Below are 13,816 nucleotides of genomic sequence, written 5' to 3'. Positions count from 1 at the left end.
TTACTCACAATATAGTAACTTTCTCAAAAGATATGTCCGTCATAGTTTTGTCCACAATGGCCATGTCCGTGTCAAAAACTGCTGTTCCCATTTTTAACATGCAGAAGACGGCATAGCGCTGAGAGCCTGAGGTAGAGGGTAAAAACATTGTGAATAGATATTGCAACATAGTTCAATCATCGCTAAAAGTTAAGGCAAGAAACTGGATCATAAAAGCAGATATTCAAGTTGCATAATGTGTTAGTTTGAGGCATATAACGTTTGAAAAATGAACTATTCTCACTTATCAGAACGGACGGTGCAACTCTAGCTGGTCTTGTTGGCTTTTGGAAAGCCAGAAAGGAACAAGCTACTTACCTGTAACTGTTGTTCTCCAACATGGGTCTGGCATGGATTCACATGCTCATGAATATTCCCCGTCGTCAGGCTGGGAATCCTCGGTAAAGAAAAAATGAGTTTCAGTTTCGTTTCTGATCTGTCTTTCTTAGTAGTAACCAATCACTGATCTCTGGGTCATACTGCCCACAGCCAATGAAAGCCCTCTCCCTAAGCCCCGCCTCTGGCAGCCATCCTCCGATTTGGTAGCATGTAAAGTGGCAGTATGACCAAGTGAAGAGCCGCAGAGGGGTAGGCGGGAGGGTTCACATGTGAATCCATGCCAGACCCATGCTGGAGAACAACAGTTACAGGTAAGTAACTTGTTCCTTCTCCAGCATGGGGTCTGGCATGGATTCACATGCTCATGAATAAAAGAATACATAGCAGTACACACATGCACAACCACGGGAGGTGGCAACAGGCTCAACATTAAGCAATACAACAACTCAATATTAAGCATCTCTTACCTCCTCACCAGGCTCAACTTAAGCGAACAGGTTGCGCAGCACTGCTTGGCCGAACCTGGACTCCTCCCTGGAGTCCCGATCGACGCAGCAGAATCTTGGGAAGGTGTGCGTCGACCTCCATGTAGCAGCCCTGCAGATGTCCAGCAGGGGCATACCAGACAGGAATGCCGTTGTAGCAGCGATCACTCTGGTCGAATGGGCTCTCGGACGGCCGGGCAGCGGTCGGTTTGCCAACCGGTGACAGTGCATGATGCAGCCGGAGAGCCATCTGGAAATGGAAGTCTTCGAGAGAGCCTTCCCTTGAATCACAGTCCCACAGTCCCAAAGTTCACAAACAGCTGTGACGTCTTCCGAAAACTCTTCGTGCGGTCCACGTAGAACTTCAGCGCTCTAGCTACATGAAGCGAGTGCAAAGTCCTCTCGGCTGGCGTCGAAGGAGACGGGAAGAAAACTGGTAACACCAAGGGCTCGTTGAGGTGGAAGTCCGACGGCACCTTGGGCATGAAGGAGGGGTGCATCCTTAGCACCACCCTCGTGTCGTGAAAAGTCAAGTATGGAGGCTTGCAAGATAGGGCCTGGATCTCTCCCACTCGTCGTGCGCAGGTGATGGCCACGAGGAACACTGTCTTCCACGACAGGAACTTCAAAGGCGCTGAATGCATAGGCTTGAATGGGGCCCCCATGAGCCTGGTCAGCACCACATTAAGCTCCCCCGCCGGGGCTGGAGCCTTCACCGGCGGAACGATCGGAATAGTCCCTTCATAAATTCCTTCACCAGGCGATGAGACCACAAGGACGCCTGTCCCGTAGTCCTGGTATATCTGGAGATGGCAGTCAGATGTATTTTGATGGAGGCATGAGCCAGTCAAGCTTTGGGCAGCGACAGTAGGTACAGCAGTACTTGAGGGGCTGTAATCCGCAGAGGGTTAATCTTCTGTGCACGGCACCAGACAGAGAACCTCTTCCACTTATGTCCGTAGCACTTGAGAGTGGAGGACGCCGTGGCTTTTGCAAGAACCTCTCTGCAGTCAGCTGGGATATCGTACCCTCCAAACTCTAGTGCTGCAGGAGCCAGGCCTGCAAGTTCAGCAACTCCGGGTCGTGATGAAGAATGGCGCTTCCTTCTCTGGAGAGAAGATCCGCGTCCGCCGGCAGCTTGACTGGTGGGGACGTTGACACATCCAGAAGGTCCGGGAACCAGATCTGCCTCGGCCACGCCGGTGCGACGAGGATCATTCTGCACCTGGACTTCTTGAGCTGGTTGATGAGACGGAGCAGCAACGGCACCGGAGGGAACGCGTCTAGAAACAGGCCGTCCCAAAGGAACGAGAAAGCATCGCCCATGCTCCTGGGCTGCGGGAACCTGCTGGCAAACCTCAGGCACTTGGAGTTCGTCGCCATCGAGAAAAGGTCGATCCGGGGTTTGCCCCATCGTCGAAAGAGCCGCTCCACCTGGTCCTGACGTAGTTCCCACTTGTGGCACAAGCGCAGCTCCCTGCTGAGTGAGTCGGCGATGGTGTTTTTTATTCCTGCCAAGTGGAAGGGAACCAGAAACATCCCCTGAGCGACGGCCCAGTGCCACAGATCCTGGGCCTCCTTGGATAGGGCTGGGGATCTGGTGCCTCCCTGCTTCCGTATGTAGAACATCGTGGTGGTGTTGTCGGTGAAGATCCTCACCACTTTGTCCTTGAGGGACGGAAGGAACGACTTGAGTGCCCAGAACACTGCTCGAAGCTCCAGAATGTTGATGTGGAGAGACCTCTCCTCCGGGAGCCAAAGGCCTCTTGCGTGGAGATCTCCGGTGTGGGCCCCCCAACCCTCCAGGGAGGCGTCCGTCATCACCGTCTCCTGAAATGACGTGGTCTGAAGGCCCGTGCCTCCCGTGAAGTGCGCACGGGTACCCCACCATAGGATCGCCCGACGGACCTCCTCGTCGAGAGGGATCCTGTCTTCGAAGCAGCCTGTCGCCTGAAACCAGCGGGCGTCGAGGAACTCCTGTAGCGGACGCATCCGAAGTCTGCAAAGGGGTACAAGGTAGATGCAGGAGGACATCATCCCGAGGAGCGACTTGATGGACCTCACCCTGGCCACGTCTGTGGCTAGCAGGCGTTGCACCTTGCCGAAAATGGCCTTTGTCCTCTCCTCCGACGGGGAGGCCAATTGCCCCACTGTATCGAGCTTCGCTCCCAGAAACAGTGCTACTTGCGACGGAACCAGATGCGATTTGGGGCAGCAACCACTTCGATAGAGGCCTTTTCCCGGCTGGATCAAAGCCCTCACCACCTTAGGTGCGTCCTGGCCCTTCGCCTTGGGGGGTGGGGGTCAGCACCTCGCTCCCCCTCGAGTCCCTTCGGGATCGACCAGGGCCGCTCCAGCAGCTTACCCGGGTTCTCGGACTTCCTCTTCCCCGAACCAGAGCGCTGGATCGTGGTTGAACGTGCCGGGGAAATCGCGCCCTGCCTGGCAGCCCAATAGCCCGACCTTTCGGCACTCCCCGTGCCCGCGGACTAGCTGTGCTTGGCCTTCTGTTGGGCCCCGGTCGCCGGGGCGCCCACACAGGACTTAGAAGCCCGCTCAGACTTTTTCTTCGCCTTCTCACCTGCTGTGCCCTTCTCCAGCCAGGCGGCAAGGCGGGAACGATGATCTTGCTTGGTCCATTCCGAAAGGTTCTTGCAGAACGCACAGTCCTTCTCCACGTGCGTCTTGTCCTCATGAAGGCAGTAGAGACATTGCGAATGCTCGTCCTCCTTGAAAACATTCTGTAATCTGCATCCAGGGCAGCACCTGAACAGCTTGGATCCGGGCGTCGAGCTTCCCTTGTCCTGGGCCATGTCCGTTGAGGTAGGCCGCAGATCTTCCGGAATCCTCCAAGAAGCGTAAACGCGACGAAAACTTCACTCTTGAGGGGCGTAGAAGAATTCTGAAATGGGTCCCCGTTATCGGAAGTAGAAACGGTGGAGTTTAAGGCTCGATTAAACCGAAAAAATGAGAAAATCTCCTGAAAAAGCACGAAAACGCAGCTAAAACTCGAGAGCTAAAGCAGGAGGACTCCCAACACTTGAACGTGCGGTAAAAATCTGAGGATGGCTGCCAGAGGCGGGGCTTAGGGAGAGGGCAGTCATTGGCTGGGGTCAGTATGACCCAGAGATCAGTGATTGGTTACTACTAAGAAAGACAGATCAGAAACAAAACTGATACTGATTTTTTCTTTACTGAGGATTCCCAGCCTGACGACAGGGAATATTCATGAGCATGTGAATCCATGCCAGACCCCATCCTGGAGAAAGGTCGCGCCTCGAAGGTCTCAGTCATCAAATTTGGTGACAAGTTAAATAAAGACGGTTCAATTTACCCGTCCCTGTGTCCGTCCGTCACCTCTTAATGACCGCGGTTGAGACGCATGCATATGTAGTGCCTCTTCGATTCGTTTTACAGTTTCGGGCAGCCCATGCTTAGAGTGCATCACCTGTAGTCAGGTTTCACTCAGAGCCGACCTTGCATCATCATATGCCAGTTACAATCATACTAGGCATTGCCCAACTACTCACACCGGTTCAAAGTTTTGTCATCAAACCCCCCCAGGTACTTGCACCGAGACCATTCAAATCCCATGTTCGCACAACACTGTCAAGTAAATGGTAAGTTTGCAAAGCAGTGACATTCAATTATGCCAAGTTACGAAATCACTATCGGCGCAGTTATGTCAATGGTGTCGCGGCTGAAAAGTGCTCCGAGTGCTTCGCACCTCCTTCTCCACCTTTGATCACTGGACAACAAGAAGCAGGATCCCCCCTCCCACCGCCGAGCCCCCCCCCCCCCAATCATCATCTACAACCCATTTTCGGAGTCATGCTGAATTTTAGCCCAGCCTTCCATTATGCTCCTAGCAGCAAGCAATCTCATCAACATTTTGCTCTCTCACGAGCACTTGACACTGTTCAGGGACTGCTCACTCCCTCAGTGCAGACCCTGCCAGACAGCCACTGGCCTGCACAGGGTCATTGGGAGCAAGCCTCAACAATAAAAATCTACAACTAGGGGATACTGGTCCAGGAGGCTCACGGGAGGTGGAGGGGGGAGATTTGAACAACCAATTGCTGCCTGCCTCTTTGCTGTGCTCTCCCCTCCATTGGACTCCCCTCCCATCAGCCAAGATGACAAAACATTGCCTCTCTGAAGTAATGTATTATTCTTCATGTAGGTTTATTATGCCGGTAAAATAGGAGGCCCCCAAAATGCCACCCATTCATCTACAAGGTAACCAGAAGGGACTGCCCTCTGTGTGGGAGGATGAAGGGCTGAAAATTAATACAACAAAAGGGTATTCTACCACAAGATAAGTTTATGACAATACATTACTCATGATATGTCACTCATAGTTCAAAAGAGTCGAAAAGCTTTGAGAGATTTGCTATGTGCACCCAATCGTGACACTATTTTGGATGAGCAGGATCCATCAGCACAAGTATCGACAAACAGTTGTTTGCTTGTAAAACAGCTTTATTTATTTATGGTGAATTAGCCAACAAAACATGACTTTACACAAAACATTACAATTTCATATAAAAAAATACAATACAAATTCATAAAATATATTACGAAAAAGACAATAAAGAGGAGAAAACAGAAAAAAAGGAAAAGGAAAAAGGAGACAGTCGAAAGCCTCCTACAACAAATAGGCTCCAGAGGACTATGCTCCAGATTTTATCTAATGACTCACAGATACATCTCACTTCTTTCCAGTAAGATTAAGTTCTTTAAGAAAGGAGACCACCTCCATTGTTAGGAAAACTTCATTTCCTGAGGCTAGTCTAGCCCAAAAAACAGGGGAGTCAAGAGACCAAACATACAAATCTCCGAACTCTTTGCATTCGCTGATTCCAAGTCCCTGTACACTCAGAGAAGATGACGAGCAGATTGTATTGTCATTGCATCACATTTAGCTTTGTCTCCAACATGCAGAATTTCAAGAGTTGGTAAAGATTTAATCTTAATCTTAGAAAGTCCAACCGCATTGCAGATTCAGGAGATTTCTTCAGACATAGCGGTAAAAATGACCTGGGTTTATCGGTTAACGTTAGAGATGAGAACTTTGATAACCTAATTTTCTCAATGGTCCTTATCCAGAACATCCTCTTCATCGCTTCCTTGGTTTTTAATGTATTTTGTATCAGGGTTTCAACATCACTATCTGATTGGACTAATAACTCATTACATTATGCTCTTAATTTATTCAGGAACTAAATATTAGAACTTTGCAGTGATACCGCTACTTCCTCGTATAAGGATGATTTCAGCGGATCAAAAATAAGTCTATATATAGGGACCCAATTCCATTCCATCCAAGTGCCCAATGAAATGAGAGCCATTTCATATCTTATACAAGAGATGGGGACACAGTTGGGGAGCGCAAGTGTTCTTCTCCAAATGTTACCCTTAATCTTTCCCCAATCGATATCGAATGCTTGAAAATTACATCCATGCCAAAAGTAATAATCGGGACCACCTTTCAGATGTAAAATGTCAGCACAGGGATTATGGAAAATGTGCAATATTGCAACCAGATTTTCTTCATTTGTGTAGCTAACTTAATTACTTTCAGATCTAAGGTCGAGAGAAGATGGGCTTTGGTAAGGAAGGCTGTATTCAGAGACCCCAGATAGAGATAGGAATCAGTGAGTTGCCCAATTGCCAAGTGAATGTTTTCAGTTTCCTTGGGGGATGCTTAAATATAATAATTTTCGATTTCTTTGGATTTTCAAATAGTTTTCTCACGCATAGTCAGATAAAGCAGTTAATACACGTTGCAGTCCGACTTGAGTGTAGTCTAAGACTACAATGTCATCCGCATAGGCTAGACGGTTTATAGTACCCACTTTAGGTCCAACCAAGCCGATCTTCAACCATTGCAATACATCTGATAGATATAAGATGCAAAGAAATGACGCAATCATGCATCCTTGCCGTACTGTTTTTATATCAATGGGCTGGGATAGATTTCCCAATTTAGACATTCTCACTCTTAGGGATGACCTTTCATGGAGTTCTATCAGAATAGATAGGTTTTCTGGTAAATCCCATTTTTTCAGTTTCATCCATAAGCGATTTCTATTAATGGTGTCGAAAGCCTGGGAAAGATCAGCCCAGGCTGCAAATAGAGGTGTGCCTCCCTTTACTAGACAGTCTGTATTGAGACAGCCAAGGATCCGTGTATTTAATGAGGTAGAGGGTCTCCTTCTGAATCCTGTTTGTTGTTTGGGGATTATTGTTTTATTTTCCGCCCATTTCTCTAGCTCACCCAATATTAGACCTGAAGATTTTTCCGTCAGCAACTAATAGAGATATGGGTTGATCGTTGAAAGCAGCTAGGCGGTCCCCTTTTTATACATAGGGATTAAAATGGAGTTTCTGCATGACTCAGGAATTCTTCTGCTAGTAATGATGTTATCAAATAAACACTTAAAAAACCTCGCCCAGAGTTCTGGGTTCAGCTTCAGAACTGCATTACTAAGTCCATTTGGACCTGCTGCCCTGGATACAGAATTTTTTTATTAGGGTTTCACTATCTATTAAATTCGCTGTCGATTCGTCGGGTAACAAAACCACTTTAATTTCCTATTTTCAGTGCATATATTTTTTAAAGAAAACAGTGTGAAACATGGTACCAGAAATGTTTCAATACGAATACATTTGCAATGTAAAACCACCAACAAGTGCTATAGACCATCAAGGCAAATACAAAAAGTTCAGAAGGAGTCTAAAGCATACTTAGCACTTGCACATATATAAAACAAACCCAATTTTGAATAGTTTAAACTGAGGTGGCCTGTAGCACTGTCATCTCCCTGGGAGGGGGGGGGGGGCAGAGTACTCCCCCGGTGGTTAATGGACTTCACAGCAGTTGGGGTATTGAGTCCAATGGCGTTCCGGCCCTTAGTGGGTAAGCCTTCTGGGCCTCAGAAAAAGTCTCTCTTGAGGTTAGAGGGGAGGAAAAAAAGAATATATACTTGGGCTGTTTTAAAATGGTTTTAAAGAAACCAAAAGGTTTGAGAAATAGCTCTATGAAAAGAGGGTGCAAAGTAAAAGTTGGGCGGAGACTTATGTCTCTTTGTTCCAATACGGTCCAAAATGGAGGGAAAAGCACTAACCTGTAGTGCGTCGTAGGAACATGTGTGGGGAGGGGGGGGACCTGGCTGGAGGTGAAGCAGGTGGCTTCCTCTGCAATGGCTTCTGGTGTAGTAGTATTGCGGTGCTGCTGAGGTCTGTGTGTTGGAACGCAGCAGTTGTGGTCTGGCAGGACGCTCTACGGTTGTAACAGAACAAAGTTATATAAACGCAAGTGCTTGAAGAGTGTCCCTAGTCAGAGTGAAGTGCTGCCAGATGTCTAGCAGTGCTCATCGGAAAAAGAAGTAGTGACAAGTCCCTAGTCTTAAAAGGTAAATTTACCTTAGTTAGATGTGGCGTGCAAATTTGTCTGCAAGGACGTCTAGTCAGAGCGTACATTGTGGCTACTTGACACAATCCCTCCAACACAGGTATGTGTAATTAAGTATCTTTATTACGAGACCCCGCAGCCTGCTGCTACGGCTCCCTCAACTCAACGGCCACTGTGGAATGTTGACTGCTGAACATGCATCAACATTCCACCAGTGTGCCAATGCACGAGCCCGTGCATATTACAACACTACGGCATGTAATTACCTTAAGGGGCTAGTGGTGCTGCAGCAAGTAACATCTTGGGTCCGCAGTGTGTTCTGTCGCGAGTCCCGAGTTCATGGAGCAGCGCATCTCTGTGAACTTCTCATGCGCTAGGGCTCAGCATATAGAGCGTGCGGGCATGCGCAGGAACGTCTCATGCGCCTTTGTGCCGGTTGTCATGGAAATGTAGTAAAGCATTCTCGTAAAGGCATAAGACTAGGAGAGGGAGCCTGGGCGGTATGGTAGAAATGATGGTGTGGCGGAAAAAGTCCAAATGTAAAGTCATGTTGTAAAATGCGATGCCTGTACGGGGCCAGAACTCGTCTTGTCCTGTAGGTAAGGAAGCCGGACTCAAAGTGGGCAATCTGGTAGATCGCTACATTTCAGGGTTGTGCAGCTAATCTATTCATCAGATGGGGGGCAGGGATGGTAGATTGCATTGATTTTGAAAGGCCCATGGGTAGGGCCGGACACAGCAAGCTGGGGGCAGGAGATGTATGCCATGAGGCATGTGAAGGCTGCATTAATCTACGAGGCAATGGGCAAGATCTTGCAAGGCAGTTGAGCAACTGTCACCAAACAGACATCATATCCTCGGCATGTGAGATGGCACTCTAAGAGAACACAGGGATTCCATCTCGTGCACCATGGAGTGGATTCTACACTCACAATCGCTACTAAATGCCAACAGTTTTTTCCTCTATTGTTTGGTCACAGCCATTCTCAACTAACAGTGGTTGCTACCGACACACACTGACCTCAGAGACAGACACACACACACACACACCTCTTGCTTCCTCTGACCCCATCCTCAAGTTCTCACCTCCCTGCTGCATTCCCTGCCCCAACCCCCCCCCCACCATGCTCCTACGTATTCTACTCTTTACTGTCTGGTTTCTCTCACAGGATCTCTGCATAGTCCCCACACTGTATCACCACTAAAGTATACCACCCTCCTTATCCAATATACCACAACATCACCTTTACTGCTCTTCTCTCGCATACGCTACCTACGCAACCTAATATCCCATTGCCTTTCCTGCAAGCTCCCCACCTACCTTCCAGTTTACATCACTATGAACCTATGGAATGGCCAATCCATCCACAATAAAACTACTACTGACCACTGACTCACTGTCCCAAACTGTCTGATGGCAGTCACTGTACCATGCATCCTCCCATGACACCAACTCCTGCACAGACTGCCACCTTTTCCACAGTCCCTTCAACCTCTAGAAAAGGGTGGTGCTTCCTCGTTTGTACAGCTCTGTCCAACTCCTTGCTCACATCACAAATATTTATCATTCACCTGGCACCCACAATATCCTATTCTGCGACCATGGCCTAGTACTAGGGTCTATCCTAACCAATGTTGCCTTTGCCAAAATGGATGAACAAAACCATCCAATCATCACCAAGACCCATCTGTTACAGCTGGGCTCAACTTTGGTTAGCCTGCATAACTTTCCAACTCGCAGCAATCGGAACCCCTCCACTCTGCTTTCATTATTGCACCCTCCAACTACTCACGTCATCTCGGTTCCCTCCTCCCAAAACTCACTCAACCCTCCATCACCAAAAGGCAGTGCAAACCAGACTTCATGGCATCATACTTGGAGAAAGCCATCTCTCCCCTGCCTTCCCAGGCAATTGATCTGGCCTTCACCTAGTTCAATAATACACTTGTCGCCTCCATCAGCCATCACCATCCTCCCTCGAGCCCCAACCTAACAACCATGGATCTCGCCAGCTATCAAATGAAGACGTTAATGTATCTCCACTTTCGCCATTGGTGTGAAGATCACTCCCCAACTCTAATCACTGCTGAGAAAGACACTGTGTCCTTTCTGAAGCACTAGACTGTCAAATCGTCCTGCTATGCAGACCACTTTTTCTCTGCTCCGACCCTCAAGCTTTCTATGACCTCCAGATTATGCCCCCGCCAAAAAAATCCTCCCTGTGCTGATGAACTTGTATTCTACTTCTACTCCAGCAGAGAAACGCAATACCCGGTCAACCTTACTCTCTGCCCCACCACCTCAGATGCTGCTCACCCACTTCCTTCACTGAACTCTTAATCATCCCTCCATCCTCCACCGTACCAGAGTCTTTTCTCAGACCTCTACAGTACAAACTATTAAAGACCTCATACCCCTCACCAAGTCTCACCTCTACTCCCTCTTCAACCTCTAGATCTGCACAGGTTTCTTCCATCTGTTCAAAAATAGCCATTGCAATACTAAAATGGCACCCTCTAGATCTGTCCCACACAGCTAGACCCTCAAAAGGTTTCCATCCTTCGTCCTGTCGGAAATACATGAGAAATCACACGAGTTATGTCATGAACTTAAAGTCTAACATTTGAATTGCAGTGAAAGCGATTCCTGCTTAGACTGCAGTTTGGAGAAACATTAAATGAACAGTTGATGGACCTATCCCTACGAAAGCATAAGTACTGTAAAAACAGAGAATGACAACATTTTCTCACTATTGCTACGATAGTTGCACTAGAAGCACAAAGGTGCAGCCCTTGGGCAACCAACATATGCTGACAGTTGGGGGATGGTTGAAACTATGAAATTGAGGGACTGGGAAGCTTCCCTTCATGAATTCAAAAAATATATATATTCTGCCCCATCATGACATCACCTCTGTACCCCAGCCCTTGTGCTCATTTTCTTTTAAATCTTAGAAGAATTCATTAGGGTACCTCTCTACCCTTATTGGCACCAAACAGCGACTGCGCATGTGCACCCATATCGCCAAGCTTGGACTTTCCGTCTTGCGTTGGGTAACTGGGATAAGATCACCAAACGTGTGCCAGTGGAGCACGCCGATCCAAACCAACCCCAACAATGGACTTATCAGCAGCCGAACAACGTCGGGCGGGGGGGGGGGGAGGTGAAGGCACTGCACTCCTTGCAAGAGGATGTTATCGGAAGTATGTGTTGGCATGAATTGTGAAGGCAAACTAGTCCCTCGGGACAATAGATGCCTTTATACGAGCAGGAGGCAGGAATAGCATGTCGGAAGGCCCACTTACGGCTTCTAGAAGATGGGGGGGGGGGTTCGAGTGTCTAAAACCCGATGTAAGGAGCAGGCTCGAGGGCTGGTGGATTAGGAATGAGAATGGGTAGAATGCAGTCGGTTTTGTAAACAAATGTTAGAATACAACTTTTTGTCTTGCCATGACCAGAAATTGAGAGAATTTATTTTGATGTTCACAAAACCAGGCTCTCAGTGACATACTTGTGCCCCCCCAGGTGTGTAAGCTGGGGTGGTGGAGAGTAAGCTATCTGACAGAAGCCAAGCTTCCAGCAACATAGGGTTTCCGCAAGCATGTCATTGGCTAGGTGGAAGGATGGCGCTGTGAGATGGTTTATATTTACATAGACCTATTGGCTATAGAGTGTTCTGGGCTGGTGTTTGTCTCCTTCGTGGGGGGGCGGTATGGGGTCTGGTTGCCACCCTTTAGGTTTATCCCCTCTCCACTGGCCAGGTAGGCTACAGTTGGCCCTACGTGATGCCCATCGCTGGGGGACCATATCAAAAACAAATAAAATAAAAATCCTGCTTGCTCAAAAAATGAAACCCAGGGGAGTGTGCTAGTCACACCCAGTCTATACTGTCCCTGTTGCATAAAAAGAGGGGGAGGGACATGTGCGCGACCCGCTGTTGGCTTTCTGTTGCAGTCCAGGGGCTGTGCACTTTCTCCCACTAGCATCACTCTAGAAAAGTAAAGATTAATATGTGCACTTGGGAGCTGGCAGACCCATCAGCGTCTGGGGCACAGCGATTAACATGGAGTGAAGTGAGGGAGTACCCACAACATGGCTAACAGAAAGCCGAAAGAAAAAGTCTGAGGTAAACTTCACTGAAAGGGTTGGTGGTTTAGTTCACCATGCCAAGACTCCCCAAATCGGCAAGATTTAAGATTCGTCGATCAAAACAATCTACTGGACTACTATTCGGGAAGGAGACATGTCAGGCCGGCCATGTGATCACAACCAATGCATCCCAAGGTCACAGACTACTCTGGAAAGGCACTCTATTCTACAGGACCTAGGAGTCGCAGAAAAATGGGGTGGGGAGGGCCGAAACTAAACACTGTGGGCTATTTTGTTTGAGAACCTCTGTAACCTACAGGAACTTCAAGATCAGCCAACCCTCAGTTAGAAAAGTGATGCCGCAGGTCAGTGCCGTTCGCTAGAATTAGGAACCCTGTGATGCGGTTTCAATTTGGTTCCATTTGGGCAACCAGAGCCCTTGTTGATCTCATGTTCCGCAGAAACTGAGCTGGTAACTATACCAGTCACTACAGCCTCATAATGCAGTTCTGAGTTAACGATTGTTTACTTCGGGGCTCCAAGCCCTATGTTCTTCGCCCTAGAGACAGAGCACACAAAATTCCTGCATAGTGGATGCCATTCACTTAAGGTACCGGGCTCATCTCAAGAGACTACATATTCTTAAGCACACCTCAGGATTACCCACTGATGCTAGATCTGGTGCAGGCTGGACCTGGTCCCGAAACGCCACAACTAAGAAGAACAGCCTGGAAAGAACTGATCTCCCAGCTTAGGGTGCTTGAGACTAACCCTCAGTTCCTCCTACCTATTCCATTTAATCGAAACATAGAACCCTGGCTATTAGTGGGAGAGAAAACCTCTGAAAGGCCCGGCAAAATCCGGATGCTGAAGGAACAAAAAGTAGGCATGCCACAGTGTGCGCAAGCGTAGCAATAATGCTTTGGGCCCCAAACACAGAAGAACCAAACACATTTCAGCTTCAAAACTACAATGGAGGAGAGTGGCATCTCTAGAATCCAGTTGTCAAAGTCATGGGAATAGATCAGGCCCAGGTTCTCGGGTCAACAGCAGTAGGATAGCAGGGACTCTGGGTACGAGTAAACTGCAGTTCACCTAGTTCGTAAAATCAAGCCAGCTGTTGCACTGTTCAAGACACTCAAAGAAATGGAAGATGCTTTGCTACATACATATTTTGTAACATTCTACTTCTATTAACGGATTAACAAAACAATGCGGAAAAAAGGCTGACACCGATTCAAGACAAACATTTTCAAGCCAACAGTTGCTCCAACAGCATGAAGAATTTCCTACTTTGCTTAAAAGTTGGACATTACTGTTACATTGTATGGTATGAAATAGGAACCCATTCTGGGAACATTGTAAGCTGGACATATTTGTTTCAGTAGATTTTAAAGGAAGGAGTAATTTTTCTGTGCCCAAGTTTCCAATGCGCGTGTCCACGGA

General features: G+C 48.0%; 1 protein-coding gene across 1 annotated transcript in view; it reads right to left on the bottom strand.

The window, feature by feature from the left end:
• The window catches only part of RTKN2 (rhotekin 2), a 497,356-nt gene that overhangs the window by 322,851 nt on the left and 160,689 nt on the right, over positions 1 to 13,816 (bottom strand). Inside the window, exon 5 of the mRNA XM_069611200.1 lies at positions 9 to 126. Within this exon, the coding sequence (XP_069467301.1) occupies positions 9 to 126 (118 nt within the window). The remainder of the gene's footprint in view (positions 1 to 8; positions 127 to 13,816) is intronic.

This window comes from Ambystoma mexicanum, chromosome 8, assembly GCF_040938575.1.
Source record: "Ambystoma mexicanum isolate Mex_15411 chromosome 8, UKY_AmexF1_1, whole genome shotgun sequence".
In the NCBI taxonomy this organism is placed as follows: domain Eukaryota; kingdom Metazoa; phylum Chordata; class Amphibia; order Caudata; family Ambystomatidae; genus Ambystoma; species Ambystoma mexicanum.
The sequence above is the reverse complement of the archived record's forward strand: the minus strand, read 5'-3'. Positions and strand labels throughout refer to the sequence as shown.